The 12,390-nt window shown below is 46.9% G+C and overlaps 1 protein-coding gene across 1 annotated transcript in view; it reads left to right on the top strand.

Moving 5' to 3' along the window:
- The window catches only part of LOC146062953 (uncharacterized), a 366,150-nt gene that overhangs the window by 221,767 nt on the left and 131,993 nt on the right, over positions 1–12,390 (top strand). Inside the window, exons 22-23 of the mRNA XM_083174963.1 lie at positions 4,360–4,413; positions 4,936–4,980. Of these exons, the coding sequence (XP_083031089.1) occupies positions 4,360–4,413; positions 4,936–4,980 (99 nt within the window). The remainder of the gene's footprint in view (positions 1–4,359; positions 4,414–4,935; positions 4,981–12,390) is intronic.

Genomic DNA, 12,390 nt, shown 5'->3' with positions numbered 1-12,390 from the left:
AAGTTTAGGTAAATCCATTCCATTCATATATTCCTCAATCTCCTCCCTTCCTTTAGTGACCCTAGATTGGTATACCTCATTATAGTGTTCAAAAAATATTGCCGCTATTTCTGATGCTTAAAGGGGGGAGAAACAGCCAAACACTAGAGTGGGCAGCTGTTCACAGAAAGGATTCCTTGTGGGAGGCACACTTTTATGTTGTAAGAGATAATGAGTAAGATAAAACGTAGCTTTTAATTCCAATTTTTTTAAATATTAGCTCAAGAAAATTCATTACATATAATAAACAGTTTACAATAAGCACATTTGATAAACAATAAATGATTATAATCTTGTGATCAAAGGATTGTTGCCACTAAATGTCAGAGGTATTTATATCTGAGCAGTGGCAGTTAGTGGTGTTTTTAATTAGTGCATACACTGTTGGAGTATGACCGGTTTGTGTCCTTAAATAGGACAGCAGATGACACGTCCCGCTTATTGACTGATTGTGATTAGAGTGGTAATCATAACATAATTAGTGCAGTATAATAAAATGCAGTAATCACAAAAAAAATTTAACACGCTGTACTGTTCCTCTTCCCCCTCTCAAAGGGATACCTGATGCGCCACATCATTCACGATTAAGGGCTTCCCAACCCCACTACCATTTATTGCCCCCAATGGGTACTTTTTGTGATTACTGCATTTTATTATACTGCACTAATTATGTTATGATTACCACTCTAATCACAATCAGTCAATAAGCGGGACGTGTCATCTGCTGTCCTATTTAAGGACACAAACCGGTCATACGCCAACATAATACTAATACTGTACAATGCATTTAAACTAGCATGTGTCAAATGGAGCTGCAAAACATTTTTAACGAACTACCTGGTTTTCGGCAGTTATTTTAGGCATACCTTCCAAATTTACTCCAGAACAAATGTGGAGGTACTTGTGGAGTATCACGGCTCCCATCGTATGCCATCGTATGCCATATGTAGTGGCATACGATGGCATATGATGCAATGCGATGTTTTACCGATTTTTGAGCATTTTTGCTCAAAAATCGTATGCCATCGCATGGCATCGTATGCCATATGTAGTGGCATACGATGGCATACGATGCGATACGATGTTTTACCGATTTTTGAGCATTTTAGCTAAAAAATCGTATGCAATCGCATCGGATGCCATACGATGGCATCCGATGCGATGCGATGGCACCCGATTTTGCACAGAAATGCATCAGAATGCATTGAAATGTGTATTAAAGTAGTGAAATGCCCCCAAATGCCATTTTTCATAGTGCACCACCCCCACTATCAACGTCAACCCGAAGCGTGGCGAGCGCAGCGAGCCCGCGAGGGGTGGCGGTACGCGTCCTACGACCTTTTCATACCCCCACTATCCACGTCGGTGTGGAGTTGAGAATAGAATAGTGTGGCGAGCCCGAAGCGTGGCGAGCGCAGCGAGCCCCGCGAGGGGACGCGGATACCTGTGAAGCCCGCGAGGGGACGCGTATAGCTGTGAAGGTATCCGCGTCCCCTCGCGGGGCTCGCTGCGCTCGCCACGCTTCGGGCTCGGTGGCTCGCTGCGCTCGCCACACTATTCTATTCTCAACTCCACGCCGACGTGGATAGTGGGGATATGAAAAGGTCGTAGGACGCGTACCGCCGCCCCTCGCGGGCTCGCTGCGCTCGCCACGCTTCGGGTTGACGTTGATAGTGGGGGTGGTGCACTATGAAAATGGCATTTGGGGGCATTTCACAAGTTTAATACACATTTCAATGCATTCTGATGCATTTCAGTGCAAAATCGGGTGCGATCGCATCGCATGCGATTTGATCGCATGCGATGCGATGCGATACGATTTTTAGCATACGATCTGCATACGATGCAGGTCGTGGGAGCCGTGATACTCCACAAGTACCAATGTGGAAATGATGGCGCTTGACTTGTGCGTCCCACGAAATGATTTTTCTCGCGATAAAGGAAAATATGAAAAAAAAAATAGTGTAAGTGACACAATATAATAAAATTTGAGTTGGGTAAAGCAATCCCGGGAAGAAATCACACCGAAACTTACAATCGAGTGAAGTGCTATAAGTGTATAACAGTTTCTTTATGGGTTCACCAGTGTAAATTTTATCAAATCATATACCAAAATGAGTGAGAGCGATCTCTAAGTGCGTACCATACTCACTGTAGTGACAGGAGCTTTAAAGCGTATGAAGTTTTCTTTAACTGCTACATCCAGACATCACCACATGTAGATAAAACAATCCCATATGCCAAGGTTACTGCGTACCATGCTCACTGGAGGTGCAGGTGCAGTAAACACATAACGGTTTCTTTAGAGAGCTGGTCCCCTTAAATCTACTCAAGCTGTAAACCTCATGTGTGGAGGTATATAACAGAAACATAGAGGGGGAGGACCGGTCTCAGTACAAAAAACATTAAATTAAAAAGTACAACTGTAATGTGGCCCAATTGCCAATAGCCACAAATACAGATTGTAAAAAGCAATGAAATAACTCACTTCTCATCCAACATGTTTCGGCGATCCCAGTTGCCTTTTTCAAGGATAGAGCAGCAGTGATCATCGGCTTCTCCACTTGTCTGGAAGCATGTATTATGTAATATGTAAAAACAAAAAAAATATCTATTATCTATTGACATTTAATTTCTGGTTATGGTTTTATAGAGATATCAGTGGTGGTTTTAGGGGTTGGGTTGTTCAAAATTCAAATAATGGAGAACACCAACTGCCAGTGAGTCAGTTGGAAATGGCAGTTGGTGTGGCTCCCCTATTTAAATTTTGAACTGTGCTGCAGCCCGCCTCTGGAGCCTCCCCTGAGATACATCCAACCTTATCTTTGCTGCGATGGGAACACACGTGCACATGCATTGTGCCATGTGGTTATTTGCTACCATGCCCACTTAGGGCCAGATTCAGGAAAGTAATAAAGCAAGTCATTTTGTGTCTGGAACAGAATATGCTGCTGTGCAAGGAGAGACAATACATTTATATTGTTTCTCTGCAGGGTAAATACAGGCTGTTTTTGCATTTAGCACACAGATGTTAGACAGCTTTATTTCTACACTGCAATTTAGATTTTTAACACACCCCACCCAAATCTGTACAGTATATTTCTGCATATGTTACATCTACCCCACCTACAGTGCAACATGGTTTTGCCCAATTGCATGCTTTGTTGTTTTGCTAACAAAGCTGATTCAGGTCCTGGGGCTGCTGCTTCTGGCAGGGTCTGGGGTCGGCAGGGACGGCTACAGGGGAGCCCCTGTGTATGATCTCCGGGGAAGTATGTGCAGTGGGGCAGTTATACGATGGTGGGAGAGCTATGTGAGGGATGTGTGTGCGCCAGTGGAGGCACCACTGGCACACACCTACCAATCAGTGGCATGCCCGGAAATTTCTCAGGAGAGTCCGCTCCTGCAGCGCAGCTCGGCCCAAGAAATTTCCGGACATACAAACGAAGAGGTCAAGAAGCAACACTGTTATAAGCATTTTTTTAATTGTTACTATGGCAGGAGAACCAAGTTAACTAATGTTATTTATTTATTTAACCTTTGTTTATGCTTCATAGAATGAGGAGATTAAGGGTGTGCACACACACAGTGAGATGTGCCGTGCAATGCGATCCCCGATGCGATCGCATCGCATGGCATACAATTTTGACTATATAGTGCAGATATACTTAATAAGTTAATAGAATAACAAACTGAGTCACAGATTAATTGCTTACAATCATTATATATGTTCATCTCATGTTGTATTTTATTATAGAGTAAGGAGAAAGCTGTTCTCAGCTATAGTAAAATACTATGTATACACATTTCCAAAAACTCCAACTATTCAGGTAATGGCTAGAAAGTGAGTTCAAAGTCCATATTGTGATCCTTTAAATGAATGTCAATAAAACATTGTCCTGGATGCAAGGTGTGAGTATATTTCTTACTTATAATGAGCTTTTATGAAAACTTTGTACTATTCAGAAAGTTTGCTGTACACATGCTGCATTTTTGCAAATATTTATGCAAAATAAAAAGATAATGATATGCAGATTTCAATTGAAGCAGTAAAATGAATGTCTCACTGTATCAACATACACCAGGTAGGGTCTTTACATTTGATCTGCCAAGGTGAAAAAGCAACCACTAGCAGCATTGTATCATCTCAGTTTGTGTGCTTATCAGTAGGATGCAGCTGTTTTATCAGTCAGAGGAGGAGATGCTTCTTGGGAGACTTAATTGGGTTTGGCTGACCTCGAAAATACAACTTTTCAAAGCAAATGTGTTGCTGATGGCTTTTATTGTTGTTTAGAAATCAAATATTCTTAATTTTTACAGGGCCAATTTGGACGGCCTGGACATCCAGGACCTGGGGGGCCGAAAGGAGATAAGGTATGGATCAATTTTTTATTTTAACACATACAATATATTTTGAAATACAGCAATAGGTAGCGATTAATAACATTGATTTCCTTTATCTTCTGTTCATTAGGTATTAACGCTTATTTGATACAATTGACAGCTCACTTCGATTCATTCCTTTTGTTTGCACATTACTGACCAGATGAAGATATTTCTAAATGATTTAGTTAATATTTGTAAATATTGATGACTTACTTACAGTATATAATGTATGTTTTTATTTGTGTAAAATGGTTGTACAATACCGTAGCATACAGATTTGTTTTTCCACACTTTTGTATGTGGGTATTTTTGCTTTATATTTTATATTTAGAAAATATTAGCTCATCCTGAAGAGTACATTTTGAGAGGACTTCTGACCAGTCATACATAAGATAGTGAACACTTAAAATTTAAGCAACATTTGCTTACAGTCTATTGTTAATATTTAACTGAAAAAGCTAATTAATAAACAAAACATTTAAACCATACATTGTATTCACTATCTTACAGGGCAACGAAGGTCCACCTGGCAAACCCGGGCCTCCAGGACCTCCTGTAAGTACATAAGGTTAATGTTTTACTATAGGAGGATGAAAACTAAACTGGAAGCTGCTCATGTATAACACGTAACATGTATTGTACTCTTCTTGCCACAGCTATTTATATAAACCATCCACTTTGTGAAGGAGAACTCGTTCTTGCAACGCAATTTTAAAGGCGCATATACTAATTTACTCGGTGGCCATCTTTACTATCTACAAGAGTATACACTAGCTTTTCATAAAAATATCTCCACCAAAACTAAATGACATAACACACAGCCCACACAGCACATAGCCCAGGGATATAAAAGTTGCATAGCTAATAAAGCTGATTATTAATACATATTATGCTGTGAATTATGGAGCTAAATGATATACAGTATATTAAATAACTGCTGTGTTTATACTTGTCTAAGCAGGTCTACCATGCTCTTTTACAGTACTCCACAGTCAGTCGCCATGCCCAGATAGAAGGCGTTCCTATAACTAAGCAGGCCAAGTTACAGTTTATCAGGGTTTCTACAGTACTGCACCGTGTGGATTATTTGATTAAGGTCCATTGATGTTACAATGACTGAAATGGCTGTAGAAACATATTCTAACACTTGCTGTCCTTTAGCATTCAGCCTGTCAGACATCCCAGAGCTAGTGATGGTGCAGCCATGGCAAGCCACAATTAAGCAGACCACAACTGATGCCCATACAATCTCAAAATGATACATTTTTAGTATGTTGTCACTCTGTGGTCTGACTAGAGGAAAAGGAGGTGAAGTAATGTAATGGCAGGGAGTGCTCCCTTCTCTCTGCCTCCTATGTGTCCGCATGTCTGGGACTGGTTAGGTAACCCTGGTGATGTCACGATCCATCCTGCATGCAGTACCTGCACTGTGTGCCCTGTTCCATTCTCCCAGATGGACTGGCATACTTCTGTGCTGTGGGTCCATCCACTGAGCCAATGGTAAGTGACCTTATGTCTCCCTGCAGCCACCTGACAGCTGTCCAATAATGTCTCCATAGTTACCAACTATCTTCATGCCACCCACTTTATCCCTGTCATCTTTGACTCTCCCTGTGGATTAATATCTCTGTCACCACAGCATCTCTACAATATCCTCTATGTCACTCACTGCTTTCCCTTGGTGTCATCCACTTCCTTACTCTGTCACCCATTCCCTGGCATCACCCCCCTGTTGCCCCATGTGCATGGGGCTTTAGAAGTCGGATACCAATAAGATCTTGTAGTAACCTGAAATAAAAACCGTTTAAACACAAGGGAAAAACTATAAGAGGAAATAAAGAAAAGTAGAATGTAAAAGTTTGCTGCACTGGACCACTGCGTAAACAGCAAATAAACCACCAATTGCATTAGGACAGAGAACATAGACATCGTCCCACTTACATAGTGGCAAAAAAATAAATGAATGAAAACAGGAACATACAGTATACTGTATAATGGATTGCACAATGTGCAGCAGTTGAGTAGTTTTCTACAAACACTAACTGTGGGTAAACGATCATCATTTCTCCACAGAAAGCTAAGTATCCGTAGACACCAGCCACCTGTTCTAGGTGCAAATTTCGCCTTAGCTTAATGGGCAGTGTAGACATATTGCATATGTTAGGCGGTAACAAGGACCAAGGACAGCAAGGCTTTCATTTCAGGTTCCATACCTTCACCACTTTGACATGTAGGATGAGTATGAGAAGTGCGTACCCCAAATTTTACAAAACGGGCATGAGTTAAATAGGTGCGATGTACAAGAAACAGTTGTATCTTCTAAAATCTAATTTAGATTATAGATATACAAGGAGACTCTATCGCTTGGACCAAGGCCTTATCCTCTAAATGTAGTACTTTTAATATACTGACTGCTCTTATTATATTATATGGCATTGCTAGCCGGCATACATTTTACTTTAATTCACTTCTTTTAAAATCTACAGTAGCCGTTTTTAAGTAGAAGACAAGCATTAGTTAACAACCCTCATGAATGGTATATATGTTCAGCTTGTAAGAATATGTATTTCAAACTGTTGCCTCCTGCTAATGGATCCACCTTAAGTAGTATCATTTACAAAAGAAACAAGTACATGTAAACTTCTTGTCTGTTCCCATCACAAATTACTGTTAGGAGAAGGGGACCCCTGCCGGACCCTAACTCCGTTGCCTCAGACAGGAGTCGGCAGCTGTGTGCAGAGCTAGGCTTCGCCTGGGCCCGTCTCGGCTGGGGAGCGAGTTAGGCCCGCTCCGCTCCGCTACAGGCAGGTCTTAAGGGTGGACAACACCTGCTGCCGAGGCCAGGAGAGCGCAAGGGGATAACCTAACTAACCCTGAGATGGCAAGGGACCCTAATCCCACTGAGAACAATGGCTCAACTACGGGCGTAACAATACGCAAAGGTGTACCATAAATCCAAAGCAAGTGTAACAATACACAGAGGTGTCTCAGTATAACCAAAAGCACAGTAAAGGAGGTTTGGGGGAATACCCCACTTATCTGTGCGCAGCAGGACAGGTCAGCTGGAACCAAGAAAGGACAGGAGACTGCACACCGACACCGGAATGGCTGGATACTGGATACAGACACTGGGAACAATCTGGAAGCTGCACATGGACACAAGGATGGGCTGGATACTGGATGCGGACTCAGGAACAAGCTGGAAGCTGCACACGGACACACAGATGGGCTAGATACTGGATGCGGACACTTGGAACAAACTGGAAGCTGCACATGGACACGAGGATAGGCTGGATACTGGACACGGACTCAGGAACATGATGGGAGCACAGGAACACTTCTAGCAAAGACTGAAGCTATAACCGGCAGGAAGTAATAGATGAGGAAGGTTTATATAGTGAACACCAGGAAGTGATCAACACACATAGCCTGCAGGTGAGCATAGCAAGCTAGCAGTTGATGAGAACACCTGAGCCCTAATCACACACCCACACAGACAGAGTGAGCTGCAATGGCCCAGGCTGACCACCGGAGGTCACCAACGAGCAAATACCAACACAGAGAGGAAAATACACAGGGAGCCAACACACAGGGGAATGCGTGAATCTGCGCATAACACCGATCCGCTGGAGGCGGATCGTAACAGTATCCCCCCCTAAAAAAGGTGGACTCCGGACACCTTAGTAGGATACGACAAAGACAGAACAGAGCTAATGTCTCCGACGAGACTTCTTCTTCTTCTTCTTCTTTGGTAAATTGGTACAGGAAGCCGTCCCTGGTTTACAATAGGCTTCTTCGAAGACCACAGGGCCTTTATATACCGGATAACCATCAATCTCCGAATCAGAATCAGATACAGACTCAAGCCAAGACCTCAGTACTCTAGAAGCTAACATTTCAGGGATATATCTGTTAGACGGAGTCAAGAAAGCACACCCCGCGGTAATAGCTAAGGGCTGGGCTTTCCACGCTGAATGACATGAGTTGTTCACGGGGGTAACATCACCAACGATCTCACTTGAGGTTGTGGCTATAGGGACCCCCCTTGAGGATATGGCCTTATGAGCAGATCTTTTGGCTGAATCTCCCAAATCCGAAGAAGGTTCTGCCGGCCAGGAGGTCGGCCCAGAGACATCTGAATCAACCTTATTGGGGCCAAATCTTTCTAATACAGCATCCTTAAATGCTGAGAAGTTCTTTAACAAGGGATCCTCAGACTGAACCAATTTGGACGCCCATCTGAAAGGCACACCTCTGAAGGAATATATTAGATATAACACCAAATTGTCAGGAGTGATGCCTAAAAACGGTCTGGACTCCATGATGATGACATAATGTTCTAATAATGCAACAAATTGGGCTAAGTCCCCATCAAAGACTATAGAGGTAGAAATATTATCCAAGACATCAGACATTTCACTCTCTGTTACCTGACTGGACTGCATATCTGGGACTATGGCCTGTGGGGCTGAGACTTTAAAGTCTGATGGTCCTTCTCGTGTGGCAGCACTAAGATGAGTCTCTGGCTGAACAATACAGTGATGCATTTCTGACTGGGCAGCACAATGGCGAATCTCCAGCTGAGCAGCACTAGGGTGAAACTCTGGCTGCACAACACTGTGAAGTGCTTCTAAGTGAGCAGCACGATAATGAGTCTCTGGCTGATCCGCACCATGGAGAAACTCTGGCTGTGCAGTGCTACGAAATACTTCGGAATGAGCGGCACGATAGTGAGACTCTGGCTGAACAGCACAAGGTAGACCAACAGCTGTTCTCTCGAAGCCACCGGCAAGGCTGGAACTTAGCTGAGAAGCAGGACAATCAGGATTCCTCTGAGGGATGGGGCAGACAGAGTCCCCTTCTGGGGCAACAGAACAGACAGGGTCCCCTTCTGGGGCAACAGGACAGACAAAGTCCCCTTTTGGGGCGACAAGACAGACAGAGTCCCCTTTTGGGGCGACAAGACAGACAGAGTCCCCTTTTGGGGCGACAAGACAGACAGAGTCCCCTTTTGGGGCGACAAGACAGACAGAGTCCCCTTTTGGGGCGACAAGACAGACAGAGTCCCCTTTTGGGGCGACAAGACAGACAGAGTCCCCTTTTGGGGCGACAAGACAGACAGAGTCCCCTTTTGGGGCGACAAGACAGACAGAGTCCCCTTTTGGGGCGACAAGACAGACAGAGTCCCCTTTTGGGGCGACAAGACAGACAGAGTCCCCTTTTGGGGCGACAAGACAGACAGAGTCCCCTTTTGGGGCGACACAGGCTTGAACCCCCTCTGGGGCGACACAGGCTTGAACCCCCTCTGGGGCGACACAGGCTTGAACCCCCTCTGGGGCGACACAGGCTTGAACCCCCTCTGGGGCGACACAGGCTTGAACCCCCTCTGGGGCGACACAGGCTTGAACCCCCTCTGGGGCGACACAGGCTTGAACCCCCTCTGGGGCGACACAGGCTTGAACCCCCTCTGGGGCGACACAGGCTTGAACCCCCTCTGGGGCGACACAGGCTTGAACCCCCTCTGGGGCGACACAGGCTTGAACCCCCTCTGGGGCGACACAGGCTTGAACCCCCTCTGGGGCGACACAGGCTTGAACCCCCTCTGGGGCGACACAGGCTTGAACCCCCTCTGGGGCGACACAGGCTTGAACCCCCTCTGGGGCGACACAGGCTTGAACCCCCTCTGGGGCGACACAGGCTTGAACCCCCTCTGGGGCGACACAGGCTTGAACCCTCTCTGGGGCGACACAGGCTTGAACCCCCTCTGGGGCGACACAGGCTTGAACCCCCTCTGGGGCGACACAGGCTTGAACCCCCTCTGGGGCGACACAGGCTTGAACCCCCTCTGGGGCGACACAGGCTTGAACCCCCTCTGGGGCGACACAGGCTTGAACCCCCTCTGGGGCGACACAGGCTTGAACCCCCTCTGGGGCGACACAGCCTTGAACCCCTTCTGGGGCGACACCAACTTGAACCCCTTCTGGGGCAACACCAACTTGAACCCCTTCTGGGGCTGCGGCCTCCGGGCCCCCACTCGGGGCTGCGGCCTCCGGGCCCCCACTCGGGGCTGCGGCCTCCGGGCCCCCACTCGGGGCTGCGGCCTCCGGGCCCCCACTCGGGGCTGCGGCCTCCGGGCCCCCACTCGGGGCTGCGGCCTCCGGGCCCCCACTCGGGGCTGCGGCCTCCGGGCCCCCACTCGGGGCTGCGGCCTCCGGGCCCCCGGCATCTGACCGGCTCGGCGGGCCCCCGGCATCTGACCGGCTCGGCGGGCCCCCGGCATCTGACCGGCTCGGCGGGCCCCCGGCATCTGACCGGCTCGGCGGGCCCCCGGCATCTGACCGGCTCGGCGGGCCCCCGGCATCTGGTTCGCTCGGCATCTGACTGGTACGGCGGGCCCCCGGCACATGACTCAACCACCTGGGCTTTCCCTTCAAGGGTTTGCAACTCTGACTCCCTGGTCATTAAAACATCAGCACTGGGACCAGTAGAAAAAGGCAGAGTGCTTTTACTGGGAGACTCGGCAGAGAGCTCCTCTGCCACAGTGGAGACAGGCTTAGATCTGACAACCTGCTCAGACCTGGCCAGAGGAGATACCCTGTCGGCACCACCGGAATTACGCAAGCCACACGTCTGCAAGAAGTGGCCAGAATGTCCACAGTATAAGCATAGATTAAGGTTTCTACGCCGCTGACGCTCCTCTAACGGAAGCTTCGGCCGTAGATAACTTCTATGCTTTACCTGACCCTCTGGGTCTGAGGACTTGCTGCCTAATACTTCCGTAGGCAGGGCCTCATTAGGGGTTGAACGAACCCCAGTGACCTCTGGGAGGACCAGAAAAATATCAGTGATGAGTCTTTGCAGCTGCAGAAGAGACTGCTGCAAAATCTCCCACTGTCCAGGTTTTACGGCATTGAATGCCAAATTTAGAGCCGCTAATGATTCTTGCATGGCCTGCATGATATGGTCATGCAAGTTTATACACCAGCAAGAAAAAACTGACACAAGAATAAACTGACACAAGAATAAACTGACACAAGAATAAACTGACACGGGCAAAAAACTGACACGGGCAAAAAACTGACACGGGCAAAAAACTGACACGGGCAAAAAACTGACACAAGAATAAACTGACACAAGAATAAACTGACACAAGAATAAACTGACACGGGCAAAAAACTGACACAGGCAAAAAAAACTGACACGGGCAAAAAACTGACACGAGCAAAAAACTGACACGGACAAAAAACTGACACAGGCAAAAAACTGACACGGCTGGAAATCTCTGGACTGAGAGGGCAGAACCCAGCTCCAGAGTGCTGTATGGCCGGTTATAATGTTAGGAGAAGGGGACCCCTGCCGGACCCTAACTCCGTTGCCTCAGACAGGAGTCGGCAGCTGTGTGCAGAGCTAGGCTTCGCCTGGGCCCGTCTCGGCTGGGGAGCGAGTTAGGCCCGCTCCGCTCCGCTACAGGCAGGTCTTAAGGGTGGACAACACCTGCTGCCGAGGCCAGGAGAGCGCAAGGGGATAACCTAACTAACCCTGAGATGGCAAGGGACCCTAATCCCACTGAGAACAATGGCTCAACTACGGGCGTAACAATACGCAAAGGTGTACCATAAATCCAAAGCAAGTGTAACAATACACAGAGGTGTCTCAGTATAACCAAAAGCACAGTAAAGGAGGTTTGGGGGAATACCCCACTTATCTGTGCGCAGCAGGACAGGTCAGCTGGAACCAAGGAAGGACAGGAGACTGCACACCGACACCGGAATGGCTGGATACTGGATACAGACACTGGGAACAATCTGGAAGCTGCACATGGACACAAGGATGGGCTGGATACTGGATGCGGACTCAGGAACAAGCTGGAAGCTGCACACGGACACACAGATGGGCTAGATACTGGATGCGGACACTTGGAACAAACTGGAAGCTGCACATGGACACGAGGATAGGCTGGATACT

This window comes from Crinia signifera, chromosome 3 (genome assembly GCF_055691185.1).
Source record: "Crinia signifera chromosome 3, ASM5569118v1, whole genome shotgun sequence".
NCBI classification, from domain to species: domain Eukaryota; kingdom Metazoa; phylum Chordata; class Amphibia; order Anura; family Myobatrachidae; genus Crinia; species Crinia signifera.
Note: the sequence above shows the minus strand (reverse complement) of the source record. Positions and strands in the feature narration are given on the sequence as shown.